General features: G+C 34.3%; 2 protein-coding genes across 2 annotated transcripts; both read right to left on the bottom strand.

Moving 5' to 3' along the window:
• Nucleotides 1–585: 585 nt before the first annotated feature.
• LOC131598208 (uncharacterized) lies at nucleotides 586–1,947 on the bottom strand. The gene is made up of 4 exons (XM_058870834.1): nucleotides 1,850–1,947; nucleotides 1,392–1,749; nucleotides 760–1,074; nucleotides 586–687 (listed from the first exon to the last, which is right to left on the bottom strand). The coding sequence occupies exons 1-4, from the start codon at nucleotides 1,945–1,947 to the stop codon at nucleotides 586–588; spliced, it is 873 nt and encodes a 290-aa protein (XP_058726817.1).
• A 10,965-nt stretch (nucleotides 1,948–12,912) lies between these two features.
• Nucleotides 12,913–17,736, bottom strand: LOC131598207 (sugar transport protein 10-like). Its single transcript, XM_058870833.1, has 4 exons — nucleotides 17,278–17,736; nucleotides 16,566–17,189; nucleotides 16,068–16,487; nucleotides 12,913–12,990 (listed from the first exon to the last, which is right to left on the bottom strand). Exons 1-4 carry the CDS (start codon nucleotides 17,734–17,736, stop codon nucleotides 12,913–12,915), a joined length of 1,581 nt encoding a protein of 526 aa, XP_058726816.1.
• Between the last annotated feature and the right edge of the window lie 290 nt (nucleotides 17,737–18,026).

Here is an 18,026-nt window from a genome sequence, read left to right as displayed (position 1 = left end):
ACTTTTCATAATGTTATTCATTTAAGGATCATAGTATAATATCTTGAGTGAGAATGAATGAACCTGTCTTATTTATTTCCATTAAAGAACACACGTCAAATAAAAAATAAGATCATAATCTTAATTATATTTACACAAGAGTTTGTTATCTTCAAAACATCAAAAAATATTTTTCCTTAACAGTGATGGTTATACTCGATGTACCGTCCTTCTTTGAACCGTAGTCATCAAATCATAGTCTTTTCTAATAAGTGTAGACCTCGTCCATGCGTATGGGGGTATTTAGCTTTATTTTTAAGAAATGAGACAAGCACGTGGAAGCCCGTAAGTTTTCATAATAGTACATCCACACTTTGAACTATACAACCCCGTTGTCTCCGCATGACTCACTTCATGAAAAATAAAATTCAATCCCGCTCGGGATATGTTAAGAACCAATTGTGAGTATAGAGTGTTATCTTTGAATCGATGTTCTACCAAAGTTATGCTCCGACCAAAAGTTGTTTGAATTTCATTATGTTGGTTTTGAAGCATTTGGTTCACCGTGTCCCATTCTCTACAAAAATATCCCTTGCTATCATCCAACTATTTCTTCAATGCCGCGTGTGCAGATTCAACTCTAATAGTTTTTGTGTTTCCCAAATGTCTAACCCGTTCCATCCAAGCACACACAACTTTCTCTTTCACCTGATCAAGAATACTAAATTAAATGTATTTTAGAAAATCTGGATACTTGATACGCAAGCTCCTGAAATGTACCACATTCTCAATATAGAACTCTTCTGTAGAAGAATTTAAAATATTTGCCCATGCATCCATTATATTCTCTACCACAACACTAGATTTGACCATGTTTCCGTCTTCATCCTTGAAATCTTGGGTGCCAACCGCAGGTTTGAGCTTAACTCTCACATTTTTTGTTATATGATACTGACAAAGTAATATATATGATGTAGGAAACACACTACCAACAACATTCATAAGAGCGTTATCTCGGTCGGTTACAATGACACTAGGCATATTTTGTGGATCCTTCAACAAACTCTTGCATATATTCAACTCCCATGTAACATTCTATTCTTTATAACATTCGAGAAATGTAAATCCAACCGAAAATGTCTTCTCTGTAGAAGTGATACCGACAATTTGTAGAAGGCAAAGCCTATATTTGTTGCTCTTGTACTTTGAATCAATTATAAGGACGGTTAGAAATGTGTTGATCAACTTGATACTTTCTGTATGAGTCCAAAAATGTCACATACACTGACTTTATCATCACACAGTATGTACCTTGAAACATAGTGGTTATCATCCAAAAGTTTCAAAAGTTGTTGCATTTCGTATCTCGGACCTCTGCTCGCAATGTTTTGTTTATAACATTCATTATATACTTGCTTGATATTTGAAACATTTTGCGGTCTTTTCCATATCAAATTTGCAAGTATGTTTTTAGTTGCAAATTTGATTATCGATATTTCTAAAGTAATTTCTTTCTCATCCAATTTAAATCGACCTACAATTGGACGACCTTGTGGCTTGGTGTTCGACGCATGATTATGTTTACCACAAATGACACTAAACCACCATGTACCATCCACCCTACATGATCCGTGCAATTTAAACGGACTCTCACATTTTCTAGACCCAGTGTCATCATGTTTTAACTTCCGGATTTTTGAAACATATTTTCCAACCCTCTTGCATCTCATCGTTACAAATGCTTGCCTTTTATTAGTGACATTGTCAGACCTTTCAATCACAATGCAAAACCTAAGTTTGCTAGCTTCCATAGACCCATTCGAATATATGTTGAAGAGAATTGAAAACTTGATCATTTATAAATTGTTGCCTAACATCAATCTCGGCAACAATCGGTTTAGCATCATCATTCACCCCATCCGGCTTAGCATCATAATTCACCTTGGGCGAAACAGCTTTGGGAAACATGTCGGGTGTTAAGTGCCAAAATGTAGTTATTTTGTGATTGTAAATAGTGGCACTTATCGATACTTTTTGTTAATAACGTTTGAATAATACCCCGTTTTGTGCATAAATACGTATACTTTGTGAATAGATATATTTTCATACACTTTTATACTTTTTGATAGTTTTCTACTCTTTTTGTAGGTATTCTTGAGTATTTGGAGCATGAGCAATAACGTGTTGAAGACACGGCTTCAAACGCGCGATTTTGAGCGGCGGAATCAATTCATTCGGCGAATAAAGCTCAAAATCAAAGAATAATAAATCACCAATTTGGTTGATATGTTGTCATTGTTAGATAGGAAATTGAATAAGCTTTCCAACGCTTCGAACCGGGCGCAAATCGGAGTTACGGTTCTCAAGTTACGCCATTTTTACTAAAAGCTGATTTTTCAACTCAGCGAGTTGGGCGCGATGCGCGCTCCTGCGCGCGACGCGCGCTGTACCAGATCCAAAATTGCATAAATAGGCGAAAATCAGATTTTTTAGGTTATGTTTTGGGTATTTTTGAACCCCAACTCATCCTAGGTCATTTTTGGGTAGATTTAGCTTGGAAACACCATTGGAGCTTGCAATCGGATGATCCGGAGTCGAAGCTTCTTTGCTCGTGATTAACACCGCGAAAGATTTGGTTTTCTTCTTCTTTTCTTCTCTTTGTATTTCTCTTTTGGTGAGTTTGTATGTAAATACTCTAAACCCATGGATGTTTGTTACTCTTTGTACTAGTTGTATAATATATTTGCTTTACAAATCTTAATGGGTATTTTCTTGATCTTTTTGCTTGAATCCTATGGATTTGTGTTGTTGTAGAAATAGACATCACAAATCTTGATTAGGGGATATCTGTTAGCTTTTGATTCTAGACATAGGATTGGGGTTAACATCCACATAATATCTGAGTTTAATGCTTTTGTGTTGTTCGATCGGTGGAGACATCGTCGAAAGAGCAATATAGTTGAAATTTGTCGGTGTTGCAGAAATGGACATTGATGTGAGGGATATGTGGTGATTCTGATGAGTATTGTAGATTGAGTACGGCGGAGTGATAAATCTAAGTTTGTGAGGAGTAGTTTAGATTCAAGCCAGATAAGCTATTCTCTATCAAGAATGAATTTAGTTTATGTTCAAATGTTATATTTTTACTTGTTTGCTTAAAACCCATTTTAACCCAAACTCAAGAACTAAGAATCCGTCGAACGGCAGTTCAGTAGCACCGATCTCTGTGGACACGATAAATTCCCGGATAAATATTTCCAAAACTTTTGTTGCTTGCCGCTTTACCGCCCCAACAAAATGGCGCCGTTGCCGGGGATTGGTGTTTTTATTGAATTCGCATTGCGATAGTTTCTTTGTTTTTGAGTTTTGTGAATATCGTATATTTGTGAATTTCCTTATACTTGTATACTTTCGTATAGTGGATTGTATAGATACATGTTCTAATTTTGTTTGGTGGACTTATTAAACAAGTTGAACTCAGATAGTTCTTTAATTTCAAATCTTCACTTTTCAACTTGTTTAGTTAATTTCACCAAACTTTTGTAAAAATTGTGTTTTTACTTATCGTTGCGTGTTTGTTAATACGTGTTGTTTACGTATTGTTGTATATTCTCTTGTTTCGTAATGTTTGTTCGTGTGTGGTTAGGATACTTTCTTTAGGTTCGCGTTGGGGTGAAAGCGTTGGCGTGTCGTGGAGAAAGCTACTACCCGAGCACAATAAAGGCGTCGAGCTTACGACGTAAAACAAGCGCTTGTTGGGAGGCACCCCAACGGTTTTATTTTTCTGTTTTTTCTGTAAATGAGTAGTGCAGGTGATAAGTGGAGGTTGCTCGTGGTTTGTGTTTTGCTGCACTAGTTTTTGTTTATCTGGTGTAGCGCGCGTCGCGCGGCGTGGAAGCTGAAGAGCTTGGTTTGGCAGAACTTAGCGCGCGTCGCGCGGTCTAATGGGCGCGTTGCGCGCCTTGTTGCTTTTGTCAAGTGAACTCTTTTTAATGTTCACTCGGCTCGCTTTTTCCCACTTACACCAAGGATTTACAGTATAGTATTTTATAGTTTTATTTTTTAATTCTTTTGTTGTTGTTTAGACTCAAATTTTGGCCCCATTACTTGGAGTCGCATTTGGTAATTCTCCGATTGTGATAGATTCAACATGTCGGTTGTACGGTAATGATTGTTCAAATTTGTACGTCGCAAGGTACTCGTTTATCGCTTTCTATAGCATAACATGTTTTTGAGACTTTTCATTTATACAAATTTCATATTACTCATTCTTTTTGCATAACTTGCTCATGACTTGAATCACAATTAGTTTCCTCTTTTTACCATAACTGTGAGGTGGCTTTCCATTGTGTATATATGTGAGTGACCGACATTTATTGTTTTAACTGGATATTATTGTGTTTAATCTTTCATTTGTATTGATTTTGTGAATGCACGAAAGTGATCAAGGCACTTGTTTGATTTTGAGCACAACTACCATAGCCAAATGTCAATTTACCTTGTGAGTGTGTGACCATTCGTAACCCCTTTGAGCCTTTTTATCATTGTCCATTTTATTTTTGAACTTGAGACCTAGTTCACATTTTTGATGGATTTTGATTATCGTTTTTCTTGAACCCTTAACTATGATGTTTGGTTGTATTTTTACCTTGCCTTAGAAAGTAGGGAGTATTCACTTTATGTTGTGGTTGAATTCAAGTTGGGGAGAGGATGTTTATCTACTTATGTTGTGATTGTTATGCGGTTGTGGATAGAAAAGATAAAGAAAAAAAATGTGAAAAAGAAAGAAAAGAAAAAGAAAGAAAAAAGAGAAAAAGTTTGAAAAAGAAAATAACAAAAAGAGTATGAATAAGAGTGTGCTAATAAGTATTGTGTTTGGTGTGAAACATGTGATGAAGAAGAAGTTTGATTGAAATTTCATTGTTTGAAACCTTGTGGATTGATCACTCCCTTAGGTTTAGGCAAGTTTTTTGTTTTGATTAGCTTTAGGACTTATCACTTGTTTGTTAACCAAGCCACATTACAACCTTGAAAGCCCTTGTGATTCGTGTCGTTGCATTTTCAATATTATTTTTAGATGAACGCATAATTTTGTCTTTTGTTTGCAAGATTGTTGGATGAGTGTTCAAAGTCCTCACCTTTCGGTGTTTTTCATCTACCGATGATTTTTTGCTAGGCGTGATTCGTGATTGAGCTTGTTTTGTTTTAGAATGTTTTGTATGATTTTGGTACTTAGGATTCGTTTCATTTTCATGTTCGTTGTAGGATTGTGGTAAGTGTTTACTTTGTTTGTGCGTTTTTGTTTGAACCGTACAATTGTTTCGTTTTTCCAAATCTTGTTGATTCTTGATTCTTTGGATTTTTACTTTTGCGATTTGAGTGTTTGGCCTTGTTTGAGGACAAACAAATTCAAGTTGGGGAGAGTTGTTAAGTGCCAAAATGTAGTTATTTTGTGATTGTAAATAGTGGCACTTATCGATACTTTTTGTTAATAACGTTTGAATAATACCCCGTTTTGTGCATAAATACGTATACTTTGTGAATAGATATATTTTCATACACTTTTATACTTTTTGATAGTTTTCTACTCTTTTTGTAGGTATTCTTGCGTATTTGGAGCATGAGCAATAACGTGTTGAAGACACGGCTTCAAACGCGCGATTTTGAGCGGCGGAATCAATTCATTCGGCGAATAAAGCTCAAAATCAAAGAATAATAAATCACCAATTTGGTTGATATGTTGTCATTGTTAGATAGGAAATTGAATAAGCTTTCCAACGCTTCGAACCGGGCGCAAATCGGAGTTACGGTTCTCAAGTTACGCCATTTTTACTAAAAGCTGATTTTTCAACTCAGCGAGTTGGGCGCGATGCGCGCTCCTGCGCGCGACGCGCGCTGTACCAGATCCAAAATTGCATAAATAGGCGAAAATCAGATTTTTTAGGTTATGTTTTGGGTATTTTTGAACCCCAACTCATCCTAGGTCATTTTTGGGTAGATTTAGCTTGGAAACACCATTGGAGCTTGCAATCGGATGATCCGGAGTCGAAGCTTCTTTGCTTGTGATTAACACCGCGAAAGATTTGGTTTTCTTCTTCTTCTCTTCTCTTTGTATTTCTCTTTTGGTGAGTTTGTATGTAAATACTCTAAACCCATGGATGTTTGTTACTCTTTGTACTAGTTGTATAATATATTTGCTTTACAAATCTTAATGGGTATTTTCTTGATCTTTTTGCTTGAATCCTATGGATTTGTGTTGTTGTAGAAATAGACATCACAAATCTTTATTAGGGGATATCTGTTAGCTTTTGATTCTAGACATAGGATTAGGGTTAACATCCACATAATATCTGAGTTTAATGCTTTTGTGTTGTTCGATCGGTGGAGACATCGTCGAAAGAGCAATATAGTTGAAATCTGTCGGTGTTGCAGAAATGGACATTGATGTGAGGGATATGTGGTGATTCTGATGAGTATTGTAGATTGAGTACGGCGGAGTGATAAATCTAAGTTTGTGAGGAGTAGTTTAGATTCAAGCCAGATAAGCTATTCTCTATCAAGAATGAATTTAGTTTATGTTCAAATGTTATATTTTTACTTGTTTGCTTAAAACCCATTTTAACCCAAACTCAAGAACTAAGAATCCGTCGAACGGCAGTTCAGTAGCACCGATCTCTGTGGACACGATAAATTCCCGGATAAATATTTCTAAAACTTTTGTTGCTTGCCGCTTTACCGCTCCAACATTGGGGTGCACCATATCTAAAACAGAAAAAATGAGAAAATCTGTTAAAACTTCTGTTTCTATAACAGACATTTTCGAAAATGCACTTCCAAAATTATTTAGGTGAGTTTCGAAAATGCATATCCAAAAAGACGCAGTATTTTGATCCAAAAATCAGCTTCAATGCAAGGTGTCATACCCTAATTTTTAACCCTAAGGTCCCACTTCATTTTCATTGAATGTAATCATTATCATCCTCATTCATACATCATCACGAACCTCAAGATACAAAAGATATGTGTTTGCTTCTTTCACAAGATAGGTATGGTAGATCAAGGAGCTCAAGTGATTAGGGTTTTGTGGCTCTCAAAATGAATCAAGCTTCTCATATGGGCAAGTGATTTAACCTATCAATATTCAAGTTCAAGTGTGCCTCAATTTAAGATCACCAATTTTCAAATTCATTTGATGCACAAATTAGGGTCTTTGACCTAATTCATTAGAATGTTAACTTTTGGTCAAAGCATGATCTCTTGACTTAAAATATGATTCAAGGTCCTCAAGTACCTAATTATAACACATTCATATAATTAAATTGGCTAGAGGAGCTTAACTCATTGGTATTGGAAAAATTGCAATTCATGTGGTAAATGTCAACTGTCCAAGAATCAACTTTGACTTTTGGTATTTTTGGTCAACCATGGACTTTTAAGGTTAAGCATCATGAAAATATGTTGATAGAACAATTTGATCAAGTGAAAAGGGAGGGAAAACTAAAATATTTGAAAAATTCAGTAAGTCCATAAAATTTCATGTTCAAGTGACCTACTTGGAAGGCTCATAACTTTTTCCTCAAGTCACCATTTTTCATGCCGAAGATCTCTACTCAAAGATGATGCATTATACTTTAATATTGTAGAAGGAATCAATAAAAAATCTCATAAGGTTCGGAGGATATGGATTGGTCAAAATGAAACTTCAAAGTTGTGAAAAGTTCTAACATGTAGAAAAATTTCTAAGTGTCAAACTAGGTTATTTTTTCCGAAGTTGGTGTGCAATTATCTCCATGATCTTGATTCAATTTCTTCAAGTGCCCAACATGAAATTTGAAGTATGTAATCTCATCTTTCCAAAATGTCCATTGACATGAATTTATCATACTTGAGCTAAGAGAATAGAATTTGTGAAGATGGCACCATGAAGTTGTTCTTGAGGTCCATTTCTCACGTCCAACCAAGTTCCAAATTTTTGCAAATTTGCAAGATCTTTGTATTACATGTCCTATTGCTTATAAATCTCCATTTAATCAGATTAAGAGACAAGACCTCGTCGAAGGCAACACCGTTAAATCCTCTTGGTAGGCAAGTGGGAAGGTCTGCAATCGATCTCCACCAGTTCATCGAGTCTTTGAGTTAACGCGCGTCACACGCCATTGCTTCTGAACTCTTCCTGCCGATCTTGTTATTGAGTCTCGTAAGTGAAAAAGGATCTTTCTATCGGATCCCCACGCCTTGTCTAGCTCGCGTTGACCAACGTTGATGCTCTGTGTATGCACACAAAGGTTACTGAGTCCCTTCCATGATAGCTTGTTCGCTTTGGTTGTTACGACCTATTGGCTAAGCTCCCCCTATTATCCTTGCTTGTTTGCCTCAGATGATCTTTCTTGTTGGCTAAAGCAGCCATTGTTTCCAAGATCACTACCTGGTACCCAGACCATGGTTAGTTGCTTGTTTATCGATCGGCGCTCAATTGTGTGATATTGCATTTGTGTTTTCCCCGTAGGATTGCTAGACTTAGCGTAGTTCCCTTTTGCATGCTAACAAATATAGAGATTCCTCTTTCGCTTTAGGTTATATTTTCATGCATATTAAAACACAAACCAAACTATTTTTTTTGTTTGCCTCACGGCGCTTAAGAGCACGTTATTTCCTTCCTACCTCCTTTGCATAAGTCTCTAAAGGTCGAGCTACCGTAGGATGCGAATGTAATTGTTCAACTAAAAAATACAAAACAAACAGAAATTAGTTAGCTGAACTACGGTAACTCTGATTCCTCAAAAAGGATACGTAGGCATTGGGGTAGCGCCCAGGTGAGCACAAATCTTGATTTCCCTATATTTTGCATGCATCCTAACTTAGCTTTAAACATAGTTTCTTTTTTACACCCATAGATTAGACAACAAGCATAGATCCCATCGAGTACGATGGACGTGAGGGGTACTAATGTAACACCCTTCTAAACCCCCGCGGCAATTAAAATAAAATCAGAGTAAACATAAAACAAGGGTGCCACAATTAAGAAAATAATGAAAACCTTAAGTCGTTCGTCATGCTTTATTAGGAACGATTCACAAATTATCAAAATACATCATCGACACAGCGAAATGTCATTCAACGGTATCGTAAAACATCACCAAAACATAAACCAAACGATACATAATCCAACAATAAAATAGAGTATCATAAATAACTCTTAAGTCTATCGTTCCCCAGTGTTACAAATCAGAGCATGACTCGACACGGACTACAGACTAGCCTATGAGCTACCCTCACCAAACCAAGATGCCGCTACTCCTTAATCTGAAAATATCAACATGTAAGGGTGAGTCTCATTCGAATTAACAAGTATTATACAGTCATAAGTAATAAAACATCATAGCATTATCATCCACCCAATCACAACATCTATTCAGATTTATAACAACGGATCAAGCACCAAACACAAACACATCACCAAGTATAATGCACAATCGTTTGATCATACTATATTATCATGCACATGAACGACTGACACTATGCATGTGGTACCATACATGGGCTAAACCCATCCAATTGATCTTTCATCATCTAGATACAGTCCAACCGGCACAAATTCCGCACAATGGGAATTATTCCCACCATCTGATCCACAACATCACCGGGATCCATCACCAAAATGCATATGAATGAATGTACATATATGACATACTTATAACATCACCGATCCGATGCTTCGCATCGTCTCATTACAACACACCATTTCATCACCAATAAGCATGCACATGTATTAACAATCATTCAGTCATATCACATATAATCATGTTAAAAACACCACCCAATCAATTGAAATTCAAGTGGCTACACCACCACAACAACAGCACATTGTTACATTCACACATATATGTACACAATGATATAGTCCATTAATTAAATTAAATAACCATTTAAAATCAAATAGGACTACTATCCATTTCATTAACTCATCACATAAAGCTTTAAATTAGCTTCGCAACGCTCAAAACGGCGCTCAAAACGGATATACGGTTTGAAAGTTATGCCCTTTAGAAAATCTGTCAAAAATTTGCTGCCATGCGTCGACGCAAATCCCCCTTCAGGTCGACGCATTGGATTTTCTGTCTCCCTCGGGTATGCGCACGCTGACCCTATAGGTCGACGCATGTTGTCACCCAGGTCGACGCAAACTGATACTTAGGTCGACGCATCCTGACGCTTAGGTCGACGCATTCATCGCAGATGCAGAATTTTTCTGCGATTTTAAACTGTTTCTTCTCCCAATTTCATCCAAATCGCACCAAAACAGTCTCATACTAAAAACATCATCAAATAACATATTATAATACAAATATAACACGTTTTAGAAGTCATTTAACACCAAACCGTTCATCAAATTCATCAATTGCATCAATTCAACATTAACAACCTAAATCCTCAAAACCCCAAAAACCAAAACATGCAATCGAATCAAACAACAATCCTAATCAGTTCACTACCCCTGATTATATAATAATCACTAACCCGAAGAGTCCCCCCTTACCTCTTGAGTCGAATCTTCGAAGGTCCTCTTCTTCCTCTTCTTCTCCTTTTCACGTATCTTCTCTTTTTCTCAGACTTGCTCTTTTGCTTCCCACTTCCTTCTTTTCCAATTTCCTTATTTTATGGAAAATATAAAATATCTCAATAAGGCTTACATAGTTAACACCTCCCTTTTTCTAACCACTACACTAAGCCCAATTATTTATTTCTACAATATTCTTCACTAATTCGCCAAAAATGCCAATTAATCCAATTAAATAATTTAAAATTCAATTAAATTAAATAATGGAAAATATGGGGTGTTACAACTAACATCTTCCCCTCACGTAACCGACTCCCTTAGTTCGCGATGACCTTGCTTATCCTTCCTTCAGATTTTCTTTGTGATTCCTTTCCCTCTCTTGGAATAAATATACACAGATGGCGACTCTATTTCCGGATCACTTTCGCGTTTGTACTTGGATGAAAATCCCGGGAGCGACAATGATCAAGTTCAAATATAACTATTAATTTATGCATGCTAAAACGAATAACAAATCAATTCGAACTTGATTCAAAGATGTGTAATCATGAGAGAGACTCAATAAATAATATTAAACGAAAATGAACAATACAAACAACAAAATAACAGGATTGAAAATGCCCCCTTGAATATGTTAGGGACATGCAACTTCAGTATCTAAAAAAAATAACTTATGAAAAATATAAAACCCCTCGTATCCCTTTCATGTTATATATATATATATATATATATATATATATATATATATATATATATATATATATATATATATATATATATATATATATATATATATATATATATATATATATATATATATATATATATATTTATATTGTATCAGGCAATATGTACTGAAAATGAATTTAATTTAATTTATTTTAGAGAATATACTACATTCTTCACCTAAATAGGATTATATTTAATAAAAATAATCTATTAAAAATAGAATTTACAAAATTATACATATTAATTTTATTTTCCAAGCAAATTGTTTCCTTTAGGGCTGGAAATGAGTCGAGTTGAGTCGAACTCGTCTTAGCTCGACTCGACTCGATAAGAATATGTTCAGCTCGAAACTCGACTCGAGTTCGATACGAACTTTATTTTACGCTCAAACTCGACTCATTTAAAGTTCACGAACTACTCGACTCGGCTCGTTAGGTTCAGTTCCTTTGTTTCACGAACTTAAAAGTAACGTTTTTAATTTTTTTTTTATATTTGACATTTTAAGTTAATAATTTTTAAAATAAAAATATTGAATTAAAATAAAAGTTATGAAATTAGAATTTAAATTTGTATCTAAAGATCTACAACTACAACATAAAAAACTATGAAATACCAATCTTTCAAAAAAAACATTTGAAACTCTAATTCATAAACTATTCAATTGGAATTTAACTTTGTCATACAATTTTATCTAAGTTTTTAGGAACCTTAGAACTTTTAATATAGTATTATAACAAATACTACTGAAAGTTGATACAAATTCTGCTATGTCTCCAACAAAAATAACTTTAAATGCTATGCTACTATGAAAGCTTTCTTGCTATGGTGCCATAGTTACTACAAAAGAGATAACCTGCAAAATAAAAGATGTCATAGTTACTACAAAAGAGGCAACCAGCAAAATAAAAAATTATATTTTTCTAACCAATTAAATTTATATATTGCAACACTAACACAAAATTATAATGTCATGCTATTCTATTCCACCATAGTTTTCATCATCATGATAAAATGAATCATTTGCAATGGTTTACCTTGTTACGCATAAAAGTAGTAACTACAATTCCAGTCAAATAAAAGTAGATGGTAGACACCTATAAATATGACAGTTGCAAAACAAAACATCCAAAAAATAAATTGAAAGCATAATCACCTAAATTAGAGTAATTATAACTTTAAGGGAGTAATGTAATTTCTGTTTGCACTTGCTCCACCTATCAATGAAAAGAATAAGTTAGTTTTAATAAATTATCAGTGTTATTTTTAAAAGTTTATATTATACTTAATAAACAAAAGAGAGCATATTACCTTAGGTTTGTTCCTAATTCCATGCAATATTCGAAGCCAATCACCACCACAAATTAAAGCTTCGACAGTAGATGAATTTAAAGAAGCTCGGAATGAATCAATAACTCTCCCTCCGGCGCTAAAAGTTGACTCCGAAGCCACAGTAGATATTGGAATGGCAAGAACATCTGCTGCCATACGGGACAACACTCTATATTTTCCACTATTCAGTTTCCACCATTCCAAGGCACAAAATGACATGTGACCATTATCTTTAGGTTTGTAAGTTGGATCATTCAAGTACTCTTCAATTTCAGATTTTACAGCAGGAATTGCTTGTTGCTCTTCAACATAATTCATTAACAATGACCACCCTGAGGATTTTTGTGGCTCCAAAATAAGCCCATTTTGATCAACACTAGTTCTACTAGATCCTTCTTCATTGTGCTCACTAGGTAGATCAACATACTCTTTGTACATGTCATCAAGAGCAATACGCACACTTTCTATATTTTTTCTAGCTTCATCTTTCGAATGAATTAAGGGAAAACACATGTTAACACCCATCATTTTGATCCTAGGGTCCAAAACAGAAGCAAGGGACATGACAAGATTACATTGACTCCAATATTTGTCAAATTTCTCCTTCATCGCTTTTGCCATTTCTTTCATAAAATCAGATTCATCATTGATAGCTTGATCTAAAACTAGCTTGATTCGAAACACCTCAGCAAGATATAAGTTAGCAGTTGGATATTCACTACCAGAAATAATATTTGTAACAACATTAAATACCTCTAGCAACTTGGAAACTTTTTCAACCTTTTCCCAATCATCATCATCTGGAAGAGTCGTATAGCTTGGTTCTCGATCTTGAAAACGAGGGAAGACTTCTTTGAACTGCATTGCAACTGACAACATTTGATAAGTGGAGTTCCAACGTGTAGGGCAATCAAGAATTAACTTTTTACCACTAAGCTTTAGTTGTTGAACTATTTGTGAGAATGTTTGCAACCTTGCTTCAGACTGATTGATGAACTTCACACTTTCACGCACATCTTCAACTATTTTTGCTATTTTCCCAATACCATCTTGAACAAACAAGTTTAGTATATGTGCACAACAACGCACATGAAATAACTTTCCATTTAACACTAACTTTCGGTGCCTTAAAATCAAAACTTTTAACTCTTTCAAACATCTATCATTGTAGAGTGCATTATCCACTGACACACTAAATATTTTATTTTCAATGCCCCAATCTTTAAGACATTTGAAGATTGCATCAGCAATATCAACACCACGCCGAGGAGGAGGAACATGAACAAAACTAAGAATGCGTTTCTGCAAAACCCAATCAGCATCAATGAAATGGCCAGTTAACACCATGTATTCTATCTTCTGATTTTTTGACTTCCATAAATCTGTGGTCAAGCAAATCTTATTTACTTTCCTCAAAGTAGACTTCAACTTTTTTCTTTCAGCTTCATAAACAGCAATACAATCATTCTTCAATGTTTTCCGACTAATTTTCTCATATGAAATATTAGAACATTTCATCATAAAAAGAAAACCTTCTTCTTCAACAATACTAAATGCATGTTCATGCATCATAATCCAATGTGCAGTGGCTTCGCGTTGTCTTTCATGGTCATATTTAGCCCCTGCGTTCATAAGTAGTGGTCCAGAAAGCTTCTCATCAATCAAGCTTTTTGCTGGCTGAAAATTTAATTTTTTTTGTTGTGCTGCCAGCTTCTTGTAAACATGACAAATCTGTTTTAAATGCCTCATCAAATGACTAGTTGATCCACTAGCAACAACAGCATAATTCTTTTTACAGTGTATACATTGCCATTTTTTTCCATTCTTTGATTCCACTTTTTTGAAGTGATCCCAAACTAGAGAAGTTTTCTTCCTCTTGGAATCTTGAATAATAATGTCACTGCTCTCAACATTTTCTTCATTCACAACTTCATTTGCTGGTGTTGATTCATTTGTTAGTGGTTCTTGATTTGTATTTGCATCTAAATCAATGATAGGATTCAATAAATTTTGGCATTCTTCTCCATCTTTTGGTGGTGAACCTCCAAATGATTCAAGTGAGGTACTATATGACATCTCTACAATAGAAAAATAAATAAAGCCACAAGTTCCATTAACATATTATCAAAATTTTCAAACAGAACACAGTAAAAAACAGAATTATCTATTTAGTTCATTAAAAAAAAAAACAGATTCAGGAAGAACAAATACAGAACAAAATAAAAGAATAAAATCTTCATAACAGAGTCATAGTTTATTCTACGAAGAACATATTCGGAACACGGTAAAAAAAAGTGACAAAGCTACTAAAACAATCAGATAATGAGGAAATAATATTTACCTCTATTAACAACGCTGTTGAATCTGAATGACAGGTAATGTAGAGATGAATTTTTGATGATATTAGAAACAAGTTAAAAGGATGTTATTTTGAATGGAATCTAGAAAAGGGACTAAGATTTTTTTCTGGAATAGAGAATAAACACTATAGAGTGGGAGAACGAATGCTGAAAGAAGTTATCTAAAACCTAAAAAGAAGACTAAAGGTTTTGTTTTTGGAAAATGCAATATTAACAAAGGTGCATATTTAAAATTTTAAAGATAGTTAATGATAATAAAGTCAAAATAGAATATAAACGGACATAAATTAAACATTAAGGTAAATGCTACCAGCCTACAATATTTAAAAAGCGTTTTTTTTAAGTGGTAGTTTAAAAAAAAATTAAAAGATAGTTTAAAATGGTATTTTAAAAGTCATGTGTACGTGTAGTTTTTTTAAATTAGAAGTTTTTTTTTGTGTGTAAAAAAAAAGTTAGAACTTAGAAGTATTTTTTAAAAATATTTAATTTGATAAGTTAAGAGGTTAAAATCTATACATTAATATTTTTAAATGATACTATTAAAATATATAATTTAAAAACATAATATATATATATATATATAACCGAGTTGACTCATGAACCTAACGAGTCGAACTATACGTAGTTCAAGTTCGGCTCATTTAATTAACGAACTTATTTTTATGCTCATACTCAGCTCATTTGGTTCATGAACCAAGTTCAACGATTTAGTTACCGAATCGAGTTTCGAACTATGTTCGAGTTGGTTTGGTTCGTTGCCAGCCCTAGTTTCCTTCATATCAATTATCCTATTTTATTTGTGCATAATTCATATAATTGTCTCAATGTGTAGTTTAAAAATAAAATAATTTAAATATAAGATGATCATTCAACCAAAGCATCTAGTCATTTACCATCCAACCAAAATAGTTGTTTTTTATATGCAAATTTAATACTTATCACATAATAACTTCATTTATTAACTTTCAGTCTGGGTTTTGGCTCTGCCAATGTGTGAGTTTGATTACAATCGTACATTCGTACAATACATTCACTTTTCATTGTATGATAATTTTAAATTTTAGTACTTCTTAAAAAATTTAATGAGAAGTGTTGTGTTCATAACCATTAACATCTTCGTCACGAATGAATTTGGACCAGAACCAATTTGACTTCCAAACTCTATTCATTTCTTCAATAGGAACATTCTTGGTCTCGGGAAAAAATAGGACTATGAAAATGGTCATGATAACGACAAAAGCAGCAAAAAAGAAGAAGAGACCAAACTTCAAATGGCAAAGCATGGTGAGAAAGACTTGAGCAATGAAAAATGTAAATAACATATTTACACCAACATTAATAGCTTGACCTGCCGATCGAGTTTCGAGTGAACATATTTCACTAGGAACCAACCAACCCAATGGACCCCAAGACCACGCAAAAGCTGCAACATATGCACATATTAAAAATAAAAGGAAGTTGGCTTCTCCTTTAGTTAATGATCCTTCACCACTTATTCCAAACTTTGCAGCAATCATTCCTCCAACAGCAATCTACAAACACAAGGGATTAATAGTTTTATAATAACGCGGGGTAAAATTAAAAATTAAGAAAATAGTTGTCGTATTTACCTGACAAATAAACATTTGAACACCACCTTCAATAAATAACAATTTTCTACCAAACTTGTCTACAGTGAATATAGAAACAAATGTTGCAACTACATTGACGCCTCCGCTAATGACAGCTGACATGAGAGAAGCTTCATTACCAAATCCCAACGTCTTAAAGAGGACAGGTGCGTAAAACATAATAACATTGATGCCTGTGAGTTGTTGGAAAAATGGAATTAAACTACAAAAAGTTAGTTGTGGCCTATATTTTTGTTGTACAATATTCTTCCACGGGTGTTCCACCTTTTTAGCTTGTTCACTAGCATCTATAAGATCTTGAAACTCCTCATCAACATTCTTAGTACCACGAATCTTTTGCAGCATTGTCTTAGCATTTTCATGTTGACCTCTTTCAATCAAAGAGTTAGGTGTGTCACCCAAGAAAATAGATCCCAAACACAACAAAACTGCAGGAACAGCTCCTACACCTAATGAAATTCTCCATCCATGTTCATGTTTGGAAGTCCCGTAATTGATAAGGTTTGCAATTAGGATACCAATTGTAATCATCATTTGGAATCCCATATTAAGTGCTCCTCTAATTTTTGCTGGAGCCATTTCAGATAAATATACTGGAACAGACTGCGTGTTACACATATAACAAATAATCAACTAAAGAAAAAAAATTACAGTTCAAAGTTAATTTAAATATTAGAATTAATTTAATTACCTGATTGCAATACCCCACACCCACCCCGAGTAACAAACGCCCAATGATAAGCATTTCAATATTAACAGCAAAACCATTCAATAAAGCACCAACGAGAAAAAACAAACCCCCCATAAACATCGATGGCTTGCGTCCAAGCAATCTTGTTGTGATTGAAGCAAAGAAAGATGCTACCAATGCTGCAATGTATAAAGAAGAGGTGAACAATGTAAGGAGTTGATTATCAAATTTGCAATATTGACTCTCATGGCCTGATTCATCTTTCATTTGTTTATACACACTCGGAAAGAACTTGATTAAGAATGGTTCCATAGAAGTCACTCCTCCAGTAATACCGAGATCATAACCAAATAGAAGACCTCCCATTGCAGCCACAAAACATGTCACCAAAACAAATGCAGTAACCTTTCCTTCATATTGTCTTCCCCCATCGGTTGCTACAAAAGCCCCTCCTGCCATATTTAATATCTCTTTATTATATTGATTTTCTTTGTTTAAGAGAATATATTGATTTAAATCCTGAACAATGAATGCATCATTATATAGGGTTTACTGCTTTTATGATAAGAGTTGACAAACCAAAAGTTATCTGTCGCAACTTACAATGTCTTAATTTATGAGTTTTTCTTTTTTAGTTTTGGTGTCAATTCTCTGGCATAAGAACATAAAAACTACTTATCTGTTAATGATCTTTATCGTTATTTGACAAGATAGTTTGTAATTATTTTAACAAAAAAAAGATGTAGAAT

Source organism: Vicia villosa, linkage group LG4 (genome assembly GCF_029867415.1).
Source record: "Vicia villosa cultivar HV-30 ecotype Madison, WI linkage group LG4, Vvil1.0, whole genome shotgun sequence".
NCBI lineage: Eukaryota > Viridiplantae > Streptophyta > Magnoliopsida > Fabales > Fabaceae > Vicia > Vicia villosa.
This window is presented reverse-complemented; position numbering and strand designations above follow the sequence as displayed.